The 13035-nt window shown below is 38.6% G+C and overlaps 1 protein-coding gene across 15 annotated transcripts in view; it reads right to left on the reverse strand.

Annotated features, from left to right (window-relative positions):
- DYNC1I1 (dynein cytoplasmic 1 intermediate chain 1) overlaps positions 1-13035 on the reverse strand; it is a 506528-nt gene that overhangs the window by 258490 nt on the left and 235003 nt on the right. For 14 of the 15 annotated variants that reach the window (XM_082846457.1, XM_082846458.1, XM_082846450.1 and 11 more), the window contains one exon: positions 12481-12540. The exons of the other annotated variant lie outside the window; for it this stretch is intronic. In XM_082846457.1, the coding sequence (XP_082702583.1) occupies positions 12481-12540 (60 nt within the window). The remainder of the gene's footprint in view (positions 1-12480; positions 12541-13035) is intronic. 15 annotated transcript variants of the gene reach the window in all.

The following is a 13035-nucleotide window of genomic DNA, read 5'->3' on the forward strand; positions in this document are numbered from 1 at the left end:
GAGATAACCACTGAGCAAATGGTAAGCCCGGGCTCACACCTGACCCCAGCCAAAGCCCCTTTCTCCAGCTCCACCTCCAACCAAGGCGATACCTGCCAGCACACCGTGAGGAAAGACATAACTTGTGTTCACATTGAATCTAGCTCCCAACCAAAGCTACCGGGCACACACAGACAGTAGAGGGACACATCCACATGAGGACACCCCTTCAAGACTACAATAGGTAACTATTTCACCTAATTTCATAGAGACAGAGAAAGTTAAGCAAAATGATAAGACAGAGGAACTGGTCTCAATTGAAAGAGCAAAAGAAAAAACCTGAAAAAAATAAATAATGAAATAGAAATAAACAATATACCAGGTAAATAATTCAAAGCAGTAGTAATAAAAATGCTAACTGAATGAGGGAAAGGAATAAACGGAGTGAGAATTTTAACAAGGAACTAGAAAGTATAAAAAAGGATCAGAACTGATGAATACAATAACTGAAATGAAAAACACACTAGAAGGAATGAATAGCAAATTAGGCAATACAGAAGAATGCACAAGTGATCTGGAAGATAGAATAATGGAAATCACCCAATTAGGACAGCAAAAAGAAAATTAAAATTAAAAACTGAGAAGAGTTTAAGAGATCTCTGAGATAAAATGAAGCATACCAACATTCACATTATAGGGGCCCCAGAAGGAGAGGAGAGAGAGAAGGGGATCAAAAATGTATTTGATGAAATCATGCCTGAAAATTTCTCAAACCTGAAGAAGGAAACGAATATCCAGGTACAGGAAGCACAGAGGGTCCCAAACAAGGTGAACTCAAACAGACACATACCAAGACATATCATAATTTAAAATGACAAAAGTAAAAGAAAAAAAAGGGAATTCTAAAGTAGCAAGAGAAAAACAAAGAGTCATATACAAGGGAACCCCCATAAGACTATCTGATGATTTTTCTGAAGAAATTTTGCAGGCCAAAAGGGAGTGGGGCATGATATATTCAAAGTTCCGAAAAGGAAAAACCTGCAATCTAGAACAGTCAACCCAGCAAAATTATCATTTAGAATTGAAGGAGAGACAAAGAACTTCTCAGACAAGTAAAAACTAAAAGAATTCATCAATACTAAACCTACCCTATAAGAAATGTTAAAGGGTATTCTCTAAGTGGTAAAGAAAAGACTATACACAGGGAGATCAGCTCGGTGCTTTGTGACCGCCTGGAGGGGTGGGATAGGGAGGGTAGGAGGGAGGGAGACGCAAGCGAGAAGAGATATGGGAACATATGTATATGTATAACTGATTCATTTTGTTGTGAAGCTGAAACTAACATACCATTGTAAAGCAATTATACTCCAATAAAGATGTAAAAAAAAAAAAAAAGAAAAGGCTATAACAAGAAGAATCTATAGGAAAGAAAAAAATCTCACTAGTAAAGGCAAACATATAGTAAATGCTAAAGATCAAACACTTAAATAAGCTAGGATAAAGATTTTTAAAAATCATTAAGTATAACTACAATAAACAGTTAAGGGATAAACATGGAAATGTAAAATACGACATCAAAAACAAAAATGTGGGAGACAGGAGTAAAAAAAAAATGTAGATCCTTTAAAATGTGTTTCAACTTAAATGACTATCAGATTAAAACAAGTACATATAGTTAAAGGTCAGCATATATGAACTCCATAGTAATCACAAATCAAAAACTTACGATACACAAAAACAGAGAGAAAGGAACACAAGCATACAACTAATGAAAAGTATCAAACCTCAAGGGAAGAAACAAAAAGAAGAACACAGAAGAACTACAAAGCCCACAAGAAAACAAGTAATAAAATGGAAATAAGTACATACCTATTAATAATTACTTTAAATGTTAATGGACTAAATGTTCTAATCAAAAGACAAAAGGTGGCTGACTGAATAAAAAACAACACCTATCTATATACTGCTTACAAAAGACTCACTTCAGAGCTAAAGACAAACACAGACTGAAAGGGAGAGGATGGTAAAAGATATTTCATGCCAACAAAACTCGCAAGAAAGCAGGAGTAGCAATACCCATATCAGACCAAATAGACTTTAAACAAAGTCCATAAAGAAAGACAAAGAAGGACGTTATATAATGATAAAGGGATCAATACAAAAAGGATATTACACCTGCTAACATATATGCCCTCGGGCTTCCCTGGTGGGGCAGTGGTTAAGAATCCGCCTGCCAATGCAGGGGACACAGGTTCAAGCCCTGGTCTGGGAAGATCCCACATGCTGTGGAGCATCTAAGCCCGTGAGCCACAACTACTGAGCCCACATGCCACATCTACTGAAGTCCATGCGCTCTACAGCCCGTGCTCCACCACAAGCCACTGCAATGAGAAGCCCGTGCACTGCAACGAAGAGTAGCCCCCCCACTCGCTGCAACTAGAGAAAGCCCGCGCACAGCAACAAAGACCCAACACAGCCAAAAATAATAAATAAATTTTTTTTAAAAAACATATATGCCCTCAATATAGGAGCACCTAAATATACAAAACAAATGCTAACAGTCATAAAGAAAGAAATTGCCAGGAATACAATAATAGTAGGAGACTTAACACCCCACAGACATCAACAGACAGATTTTCCGGACAGAAAATCAACAGGGAAACATAGTCTTAAATGACACACTAGACAAGTTGAACTTAATGGAATCTATAGGACATTCCATCCAATAACAGCAGAATACACATTCTTTTCAAGTGCACATGGAATGTTTTCCAAGATAGATCACATCCTAGGCCACAAAACTAGTGTCAACAAATTTAAGAGAATATAATTATATCAAGCATTTTTTTCTGACCACAATATGAAACTAGAAATCAATTACAGAAAGAAAATGGGAAAAAAACAAACACAGGGGACTAAATAACATGCTACTAAAAAAAAATGGCGGGCTTCCCTGGTGGCACAGTGGTTGAGACTCCGCCTGCCGATGCAGGGGACACGGGTTCGTGCCCCAGTCCAGGAAGATCCCACATGCTGTGGAGCGGCTGGGCCCGTGAGCCATGGCCGCTGAGCCTGCGCGTCTGGAGCCTGTGCTCCGCAACGGGAGAGGCCACAACAGTGAGAGGCCTGCGTACCACAAAAGAAAAAAAAAAGGCTCAATGAAGAAATCAAAGAGAAAATCAGAAAATACCTTGAGACAAATGGAAATGGAAACACATATTCCAAAATCTATGGGATGCAGCAAAATCACTTTTACGAGGAAAGCTTATAGTGATACAGACCTTCCTCAAGAAACAAGAAAAATCTCAAATAAACAACATAACTTACCATCTAAAGGACTTAGAAAAAGAACAAAGAAGGCCCAAAGCCAGCAGAGGGAAGGAAACAATAAAGATCAGACAGGAAATAAATAAAATAGAGATGAAGAAACAATAGAGAAAATCAATGAAACCACAAGTTGGTTTTCTGAAAAGATAAACAAAATTGATAAACTTTTAGCCAGACTCATCAAGAACAAAAGAGAGAGAACTCAAATAAACAAAATAAGAAATGAAAGAGGTGAAATAACAACCAACCACAGAGATAACAAAAAAATCGTAAGATATACCATGAACAGTTATATGCCAACAAACCAAGTGTTGTCAAGAATGTGGAGGAACTGAGGCTCACATACACTACTAGTGAGAATGTATATAATGGTAAAGCCACTTTGAAAACAGTTTGACATTTTAAGTTAAATATACATTCTCTATACAATTCAGCCATTATACTTTGTGATATTTACCCAAAAGAAATGAAAGCATACTGCATAAAAATATTTCTACATGAATGCTCATAGCATTTTTATTTGTAATGGGGAAAACTGGAAACAACCCAAATGTACACCAAATAGTGACCGGATAAGTGGAACCAGAGAGTTGGCACCGCACGCAATACCTTTGTGGACGGTGTGCTCCTCGAGGACAAGGAAATCAAAGCAGAGCAAAGTGCCTGGAACATAAGGTCTGTGCTGTTTCTCGTTCGAGTCTGGATTTCTACCCACCAGAGTTATACAAACCTTAAAATATAAGATTGAGGTATTTATGCCTTGTGTCTTTTTTGCACCTTAATTCACTGGCAAGCATCCCTTGTACCAAGTTGACAGCCGTGTGGCTGACAGGGTCTTGGTGCTCCGGCCGGGTGTCAGGCCTGAGGCTCTGAGGTGGGAGAGCCAAGTTCAGGACATTGGACCACCACAGACCTCCTGGCCCTATGTAATATCAATCGGTGAGAGCTCTCCCAGAGATCTCTGTCTCAACCCTAAGACCCAGCTCCACTCAACGACCAGCAAGCTCCAGTACTGGACACCCCATGCTAGACAACTAGCAAGACAGGAATACAACCCCACCCATTACCAGAGTGGCTGCCTAAAATCGTACTAAGTTCACAGACACCCCAAAACACACTACCAGATGTGGTCCTGCCCACCAGAAAGACAAGATCCAGCCTCATCCACCAGAACACAGGCACCAGTCCTCTCTACCAGGAAGCCTACACAACCCACTGAACCAACCCGACCCACTAGGGGCAGAAGGCAAAAGCAACAGAACTATGAACCTGCAGCCTGCAAAAAGGAGACACCAAACACAATAAGCTGGGCAAAATGAGAAGACAGAGAAATATGCAGCAGATGAAGGAGCAAGGCAAAAATCCACCAGACCAAACAAATGAAGAGGAAATGGGAAGTCTACCTGAAAAAGAATTCAGAGTAATGATAGTAAAGATGATCCAAAATCCTGGAAATAGAATGGAGAAAATACAAGAAACATTTAACAAGGACCTAGAAAAACTAAAGAGCAAAGGAACAATGATGAACAGCACAATAAATGAAATAAAAAATTCTCTAGAAGGAATCAATAGCAGAATGACAAAGGAAGAAGAATGGATAAGTGACCTGGAAGATAAAATAGTGGAAATAACTACCACAGAGCAGAATAAAGAAAAAAGAATGAAAAGAATTGAGGACAGGGCTTCCCTGGTGGCGCAGTGGTTGAGAGTCCGGCTGCCGATGTAGGGGACATGGGTTCGTGCCCCGGTCCAGGAAGATCCCACATGCTGCAGAGCGTTTGGGCCCGTGAGCCATGGCCTCTGAGCCTGCGCGTCTGGAGCCTGTGCTCTGTGCGGGGAGAGACCACAATAGTGAGAGGCCCACGTACCGCAAAAAAAAAAAAAAAGAATTGAGGACAGTCTCAGAGACCTCTGGGGCAACAATAACTGCAACAACATTCAAATTATAGGGGTCCTAGAAGAAGAAGAGAAAAAAAAAGGAACTGAGACAATATTTGAAGAGATTATAGTTGAAAACTTCCCTAATATGGGAAAGGAAATAGTCAAGTCCAGGAAGCACAGAGAGTCCCATACAGGATAAATCCAAGGAGAAACATGCCAAGACACATATTAATCAAACTATCAAAAATTAAATACAAAGAAAAATATTAAAAGCAGCAAGGGAAAAGCAACAAATAACATACAAGGGAATCCCCATAAGGTTAACAGCTGATCTTTCAGCAGAAACTCTGCAAGACAGAAGGGAGTGGCAGGACATATTTAAAGTGATGAAAAAGAAACAGCTATAACCAAGATTACTCTACCCAGCAAGGATCTCATTCAGATTCAATGGAGAAATTAAAACCTTTACAGAAAAGCAAAAGCTAAGAGAATTCAGCACCACCAAACCAGCTTTATAACAAATACTAAAGGAACTTCTCTAGGCAGGAAACACAAGAGAAGGAAAAGACCTACAGTAACAAACCCAAAACAATTAAGAAAAAGGTAATAGGAACATGCACATCAATAATTACCTTAAATGTAAATCGATTAGATGCTCCCACCAAAAGACACAGACTGGATGAATGGATACAAAAACAAGACCCATATATATGCTGTCTACAAGAGACCCACTTCAGACCTAGGGACACATGCAGACTGAAAATAAGGGGATGGAAAAAGGTATTCCATGAAAATGGAAATCAAAAGAAAGCTGGAGTAGCAATTCTCATATCAGATAAAATAGACTTTAAAATAAAGAATGTTACAAGAGACAAAGAAGGACACTACATAATGATCAATCCAAGAAGAGGATATAACAATTGTAAATATTTATGCACCCAACATAGGAGCACCTCAATACATAAGGCAAATAATAACAGCCATAAAAGGGGAAATCGACAGTAACACATTCATAGTAGGGGACTTTAACACCCCACTTTCACCAATGGACAGATCATCCAAAATGAAAATAAATAAGGAAACACACGCTTTAAATGATACATTAAACAAAATGCACTTAATTGATATTTACAGGACATTCCATCCAAAAACAACAGAATACACTTTCTTCTCAAGTGCTCAGGGAACATTCTCCAGGATAGGTCATATCTTGGGTCACAAATCAAGCCTTGCTAAATTTAAGAAGACTGAAATTGGACTTCCCTTGTGGCACAATGGTTAAGAATCCACCTGCCAATGCAGGGGACATGCGTTTGAGCCCTGGTTCAGGAAGATTCCACATGCTGCAGAGCAACTAAGTCCGTGTGCCACAACTACTGAGCCTGCGCTACAGAGTCCGCGAGCTACAACTACTGAGCCTGCACGTCACGACTACTGAAGCCTGCACGCCTAGAGCCCATGCTCTGCAACAAGAGAAGCCACTGCAATGAGAAGCCCACGCACTGCAACAAAGAGTAGCCCCTGCTCTCCACAACTAGAGAAAGCTCGCACACAGCAATGAAGACCCAACACAGCCAAAAATAAATAAATAAATAAATAAATTATTTTAAAAAAGAAAAGAAAATTGAAATCGTATCAAGTATCTTTTCCAACCACAACACGATGAGACTAGATATCAATTACAGGAAAAAAACTGTAAGAAATACAAACATATGGAGGCTAAACAATATGCTACTAAATAACCAAGAGATCACTGGAGAAATCAAAGAGGAAGTTAAAAAATACCTACAAAAAAATGACAATGAAAACACGACAACCCAAAACCTATGGAATGCAGCAAAAGCAGTTCTAAGATGGAAGTTTTTAGCAATACAATCCTACCTCAAGAAGCACAAAAAATCTCAAATAAACAACCTAACCTTACACCTAAAGCAATTAGAGAAAGAAGAACAAAAAAAACCCCAAAGTTAGCAGAAGGGAAGAAATCATAAAGATCAGATCAGAAATAAATGAAAAAGAAATGTAGGAAAGATCCATAAAACTAAAAGCTGGTTCTTTGAGAAGATAAACAAAATTGATAAACCATTAGCCAGACTCCTCAAGAAAAAAAAGAAGACCCAGATCAACAGAATTAGAAATGAAAAAGGAGAAGTAAGAACTGACACTGCAGAAATACAAAGGATCATGAGAGATTACTACAAGCAACTCTATGCCAAGAAAATGGACAACCTGGAAGAAATGGACAAATTCTTAGAAAAGCACAACCTCCCAAGACTGAACCAGGAAGAAACAGAAAATCCAACAGACGAATCACAAGCACTGAAATTGAAACTGTGATTAAAAATCTTCCAACAAACAAAAGCCCAGGACCAGATGGATTCACAGGTGAATTCTATCAAACATTTAGAGAAGAGCTAACACCTATCTTTCTCAAACTCTTCCAAAATATAGCAGAGGGAGGAACACTTCCAAACTCATTCTACAAGGTCACCATCACCCTGATACCAAAACCAGACAAAGATGTTACAAAAAAAGAAAACTATAGGCCAATATCACTGACGAACATAGGTGCAAAAATCCTCAACAAAATACTAGCAAACAGAATCCAACAGCACATTAAAAGGGTTACACACCATGCTCAAGTGGGGTTTATCCTAGTAATGCAAGGATTCTTCAATATACGCAAATCAATCAGTGTGATACACCATATTAACAAATTGAAGGATAAAAACCATATGATCATCTCAATAGATGCAGAAAGAGCTTCTGACAAAATTCAACACCCATTTATGGTAAGAACTCTACAGAAAGTAGGCACAGACGGAACTTACCTCAACATAATGAAAGCCATATATGACAAACCCAGAGCCAACATCGTTCTCAATGGTGAAAAATTGAAACCATTTCCACTAAGAGCAGGATCAAGACAAGGTTGCCCACTCTCGCCACTATTATTCAACAAAGTTTTGGAAGTTTTAGCCACAGCAATGAAAGACGAAAAAGAAATAAAAGGAATCCAAATCAGAAAAGAAGAAGTAAAACTGTCACTGTTTGCAGATGACATGATTCTATACATAGAGAACTGTAAAGATGCTACCAGAAAACTACTAGAGCTAATCAATGAATTTGGTAAAGTAGCAGGATAGAAAATTAATGCACAGAAATTTCTTGCATTCCTTTACACTAATGATGAAAAATCTGAAAGCAAAATTTAGGAAACACTCCCATTCACCATTGCAACAAAAAGAATAAAATATGTAGGAATAAACCTACCTAAGGAGACAAAAAACCTGTGTGCAGAAAACTATAAGATACTGATGAAAGAAATTAAAGATGATACAAACACATGGAGAGATATACCATGTTCTTGGATTGGAAGAATCAACATTGTGAAAATGACTATACTACTCAAAGCAATCTACAGATTCAATGCAATCCCTATCAAACTACCACTGGCATTTTTCACAGAATTAGAACAAAAAATTTCACAATTTGTATGGAAACGCAAAAGACCCCAAAAAGCCAAGGCAATCTTGAGAAACAAAAACGGAGCTGAAGGAATCAGGCTCCCTGACTTCAGACTATACTACAAAGCTACAGTAATCAAGACATTATGGTACTGACACAAAAACAGAAATATAGATCAATGGAACAGGATAGAAAGCCCAGAGATAAACCGACACACATATGGTCACCTTATCTTACCTTTGATAAAGGAGGCAAGAATATACAGTGGAGAAAAGACAGCCTCTTCAATAAGTGGTGCTGGGAAAACTGGACAGCTACATGTAAAAGAATGATATTAGAACACTCCCTAACACCATACACAAATGTAAACTCAAAATGGATTAAAGACCTAAATGTAAGACGAGACACTATAAAACTCTTAGAGGAAAACATAGGCAGAACACCCTATGACATAAATCACAGCAAGATCCTTTTTGACCCATCTCCTAGAGTAATGGAAATAAAAACAAAGATAAACAAATGGGACCTAATGAAACTTAAAAGCTTTTGCACAGCAAAGGAAACCATAAACAAGACCAAAAGACAACCCTAAGAATGGGAGAAAATATTTGCAAACAAATCAATGGACAAAGGATTAATCTCCAAAATATACAAGCAGCTCATGCAGCTCAATATCAAAAACACAAACAACCCAATCCAAAAATGGGCAGAAGACCTAAATAGACATTTCTCCAAAGAAGACATGCAGATTTCCAACAAACACATGAAAGAATACTCAACATCACTAATCATTAGAGAAATGCAAATCAAAACTACAATGAGGTATCACCTCACACCGGTCAGAATGGCCATCACCAAAAAATCTACAAACAATAAATGCTGGAGAGGGTGTGAAGAAAAGGGAACCCTCTTGCACTGTTGGTGGGAATGTAAATTGGTACAGCCACTATGGAGAACAGTATGGAGGTTCCTTAAAAAACTACAAATAGAACTACCATATGACCCAGCAATCCCACTACTGGGCATATACCCTGAGCAAACCATAATTCAAAAAGAGTCATGTACCACAATGTTCACTGCAGCACCATTTACAGTAGCCAGGACATGGAAGCAACCTAAGTGTCCGTCAACAGATGAATATATAAAGAAAATGTGGCACATATATACAATGGAATATTACTCAGCCATAAAAAGAAACAAATTGAGTTATCTGTAGTGAGGTGGATGGACCTAGAGTCTGTCACACAGAGTGAAGTAAGTCAGAAAGAGAAAAACAAATACCGTATGGTAACACGTATATATGGAATCTTAAAAAAAAAAAAAGGCTCTGAAGAACCTAGGGGCAGGACAGGAATAAAGACGCAGACATAGAGAATGGACTTGAGGACACAGGGAGGGGGAAGATTAAGCTGGGACGAAGTGAGAGAGTGGCATGGACTTATATACACTACCAAATGTAAAATAGATAGCTAGTGGGAAGCAGCTGCATAGCAAAGAGAGATCAGCTTGTGCTTTGTGACTACCTAGAGAGGTGGGATAGGGAGGGTGGGAGGGAGACGCAAGAGGGAGGGGATATGGGGACATATGTATACGTATAGCTGATTCACTTTTTTATACAGCAGCAACTAACACAACAATGTAAAGCAACTACACTCCAATAGAGATGTTAAAAAAAGAAAAAAAAAGGGACCGGATAAACAAACTGTGGTATGTCCATACAATGAACTAGTCAACAAAAATAAGGAATCAACTGCTGATACACACCTACATGAATGAGTCTTGACATAATTATTCTGAGTAAAAGAAGTCAGTCAAAAGAGTACCTACTGCATGATTTCATTTATATAACATTCTAGGAAATGTAAAGTAATGGACAGTGACAGAAAGCAGATCAGTTGTTTGGGGGGTGGAGAGAAGCAGGAGCGAGGATGAAAAAGGCACAGGAGAAAACTTTTGGGGGATGATGAATATGCTTATTATCGTGATTGTGGTGATGATTTTATGAACGTGTATACATTAAAATTTATCAATTTGAATACTTTAAATGTGTGTCATTTCTTTAATATTAATCATACTTCAATAAAGCTGTTAAAAAAAATCAAATGACAGAGCCCGTTAACTCCATGCCAAAGAGCAAGAAGAGGAAATAAAACTGTCACTAAAAAACTCTTGTCGCCTGAGGTAAACTTCATAAAAAAACTTCATTAAAAAAAAACTTCACAAAAAAAAAACTGAGTTTTTGCCGGGAAAACAGATATAAATAGGAAAATTCCTAACTGTTCCATGCAAGCAAGTGTAATTTACCAGTGTCACAATCTGTCTAAAAAATCTGTTAATTTAAGTGCATAAGGTAAAGTCTCTGCCAGTTCTAGCCCTTTTTTTAGAAAAATACACAATGAAATATTGAAGAACTACAGTCTGAAATTCTCCTGAATAGTAACATACTATGTAGTCAGGGTTTTTCACCTTGATTTAAGCCATACCTCTTGGTTATTTAAATAATACAAATGGAAATAAAACATACAATGAACTACATAACTAAATAGCCAGAAATTTAGTAGTGTTAAAAAAAATAGTGTATCAGTTACCTGAAGTGTTAGGATATTACCTTGCCTTAGCAGCGTTGTGAGTCTGCAGAGAACTTTTGCATACATAGAAGGACACAGGCAGATGGCATTTAACCTAACATACAGAGACCCTTCAACCTTGAACGCCTACAGTAGGCACTGAAATTGATAGCAACCCACAGATACATGCCCAGGAATCTCAGAAATTCAAAATAAATAATAAATAAATAAACACCCACTTCAGGATTCATTAGGTTGTATTTAGAAAGAAAAAGTAATAGCTTCAGAAAATACTGTAATAAAATTTTTCACATACTGAGGTACCCAGTGGCGTGTTGGTAAATGTTCCATAACTGGCTCGAGGGAAAGGGAGCAAGCCCCTGGTTTGCAGCATTTGCCACTTGTTGTGGTGTAAATACCCTCACCGTGGCTGGTTTCGGGCTGATCTGGATTCACCAGAGCAAGCTGAAAGGAGAAGCACACAGTCGGTGCTCCTGAGCTTGAGCACAGCTAGGACAAGCACCCCACTGGAAATATCTCAAGTGTGAATATAAGCTAACTCCAACCCTATAAGACAAATAAACTACGTTTCTAGGAAATGCCTGTGTGTTTTATTCTTTGTGGGTGACTTTTCAATTCTGAAGCTCCCTTTTAACACAACTTCCACTTGAAAAAAAATGATCTTTAGGATGCAGGAGACATTACCCATCATCAAATATTTGACATTTCTTAATACTGAGGCATTGAACAAATCTGCTTTTTCTTTAACAGGAATCTTTACACATTCAAACTTGATTCAAATTAAATGCTAACTGTGAGTCCCCGAAAAGTGAAAAGGAAACAAACAAGATACACCATTTTCATACTGATTTTAGACAAGGATTAACTTAAGGTAACTTGTTAGTCAGGGGGGAGGATGGTTAGGATTAAGTTAATCATCTCTGCCGTCACAGAACTTGCGTGCCCCACCTTGCAGCAGAGGTGTGGGGATATGTTTGTAATTTTTGTTTTGGGGGAGGGCTGTTTTGCAATCATAGGAATTAGAAGGGGAGATCAAAAGCCATCTTTTTGTGGTGTTTTCCACAAAGAGACTTTCTTCAAAGCATAACTTCATAAGGAAAACTAACAGAAGGAAATAAACTTATCAAACTGGAAATTCAACAAAGAGGGAAAAAGCAAGAGCAACAACAGCTCCAGCATTTCAACACAACTGTAGCAAAGAAATAATAAAAGGAGTAACAAAAGAGCAGACATATACCCAAGTTCTGAGTCTGACTGCAGCTGGAGCACTGAGGGGTCTGTGTCCCACTGCAGGGTCCTAATCGTGCAGCACAAAGGAAAAAAAGAACACAGAGAATTAACAAAAGGGGAGGGAAACAAACCAAACCAAACCATGTCATTCATCAAGGCAATGGCATATACAATGTATACACAGAACATCTCCCCACTTTGTCACCCTGGCAACCCCCAGGAGCCAGGAAGACCCCGTGAATATCAATTGACAAGAGAAAGTGAGGGGCTGTCCTTTCCTTTGAACAACTGTTTGATATTGGAAGCTATGGTTGTTTTCATGGAAGGAAGCCCAGAGCTAAATATTCAAATATTCATCCACTCACACACACCCTTTTTGCTTTTGTTTCATTCTACACTGGAGCCTGACTGATTTCAGCATGTAAACTGCTTCATGTATACCCCAGAGCCCAGTCACACCTGGGAGCAACAAGTATCTCCCATGCAATGATGAGAATCAAATGCAAGGGTTCGAATGGGCCACAGCAGGAGCATCTGGGGAAGTCTGGCCAGGTAGAACACG

Source organism: Leucopleurus acutus (assembly GCF_964270905.1).
Source record: "Leucopleurus acutus genome assembly, chromosome: 9".
Lineage (NCBI taxonomy): Eukaryota > Metazoa > Chordata > Mammalia > Artiodactyla > Delphinidae > Leucopleurus > Leucopleurus acutus.